At 50.8% G+C, this 1,726-nt stretch overlaps 1 gene segment (V, D, J or C); it reads right to left on the bottom strand.

Moving 5' to 3' along the window:
• LOC104402491 overlaps nt 1–475 on the bottom strand; it is a 1,468-nt gene extending 993 nt beyond the window's left edge. The window contains 1 exon segment of the V gene segment in view: nt 361–475. Coding sequence covers nt 361–475 — 115 coding nt within the window.
• Nucleotides 476–1,726: the final 1,251 nt, after the last annotated feature.

The following is a 1,726-nucleotide window of genomic DNA, read 5'->3' as shown; positions in this document are numbered from 1 at the left end:
AGGTGATCTGGACGGCCTTTCCTGGCTCCACTGACACTGATGAGGGCTGAGTCAGCGCTGCCTGGACCAGGGAACCTGGAGAGGGAGAGGAGAGAGGGGAGAAGATGGGGGTCAGCCAGTGCCTAGCACTGTCCCATGCTCCTCTGCCCCTCATGTGGACCTGGCGGTGGAGATGAGCCCCACCAGGGCTTCACCAGTACCATGGCCCCATCACTGGAGACACAGTCGCTGCCTTGAGACACAGCACATAAGGAAGGGCATGGGGAGGGAAAATGGAAAACCCAAAGCTGAAGAGACAGCCCTGCATGGCTGAGAGGAAGGAGGAGATAAAACCAACACATTTGACAATCAAGGCCTCACTTGCCTGTAGCTCCATGTCACCATGAGCTTTATCAGCTCTGCTGTCATCGTAGCTCCAACAGTAATACATGGCCTTGTCCTCAGCTTGGACCCCAGTGATGGTTAATGCGCCCATGGTGCCAGAGATGGATCCAGAGAATGGTGAAGGGATGCCCGAGGGTCTGTTGGTGTTATCATAGATCACAGTGACACTGCCCGGTACCTTGTGCTGATACCAGCCAACACCATAGCTGCTGCTGCTGCTGCTGCTAAGCCCAGAGCAAGGTGATCTGGATGCTGGACAGTCTTACTCGGCTCCACTGACAGCGATGGGGGCTGAGTCAGTGCTGCTTGGACCAGGGAACCTGGAGAGGGAGAGGAGAAAGGGGAGAAGATGGGGATCAGCTAGTGCCCAGGAACACAGTCCTGCCTGGGCAGCGGGACAGGGAGTGCCACAGCTGCAGGAGAGCACACCTCTCATTCAGGCAGCTGTTTGCTCTTACTGTATCCTTTCTTTTAAACAGAAAATTAATTATTCAAACTTATACTAAAACAATGATTGAGCCTGATAGATGAACAAAGAAGGTGGGAGTTTAAAGATCATGATGCTCACAAGAAATTCCCAGGGCTACTCTTTGATTTGTGTCAATAATTAGTACTTGGTTATTAGGTCTCTTTTTCAGGACATTAAAATGAAAGACACATGGAGGAGCAAGGTCTAAATCTATTGTAATTTTTCAGCATAAGGGAATGAAGCATCAGGAAAGTGCTGTTACTAAAAAAAAACCTTCCATCAATTTTTTCTAAGGGATGCACGACAAATAAATGATTCATAAGCATTCACACAGGTAGGGCAAAGACCAGAGCCACTCCCAAGACAGGGACAGAAATAAGAAAATAGGACTATAAGTGGTGTGAGAGAATATCTCAGCTACACATGCCCCATTGTGTGTACAGGAAAAATACTCCAACTCCCTCCTATCCATGGTCACCGGCACATTCAGGGAGCAGTGCCCAGCCAAACACATCCCAGTAGAAAGGCAGTTCTGGCAGCAGCAGGAGGACATGGCTGTCAGTAGCAAGAGGCAGCAGGGTGGCAGACGATGCCACACTGTGAACATTGCAGGGAGGAGGACAATGGTCCCACGCCACAGAGTAACCCCTCCCATTCTCTGGAACAGGAAAGGGCAGACATTCACAGCTCTGGCTGTGCAGATGGGACAGGAACTTGCCTCAGCCCCACAGCCACAACTCTGCTCAGCCAGGAGGGAGAAGGTCAGAAAACTCCTCCTGATCTTGGAGTATGTGTCTCACTTCCTACTACTCATTGCCACCAGACACCATAGCTGCTGCTGCTGTCCCAGCCACCACAGTAACAAACAGCCTT

This window comes from Nestor notabilis, unplaced genomic scaffold, assembly GCF_000696875.1.
Source record: "Nestor notabilis isolate BGI_N333 unplaced genomic scaffold, ASM69687v1 scaffold14042, whole genome shotgun sequence".
Lineage (NCBI taxonomy): Eukaryota > Metazoa > Chordata > Aves > Psittaciformes > Psittacidae > Nestor > Nestor notabilis.
The sequence above is the reverse complement of the archived record's forward strand: the minus strand, read 5'-3'. Positions and strand labels throughout refer to the sequence as shown.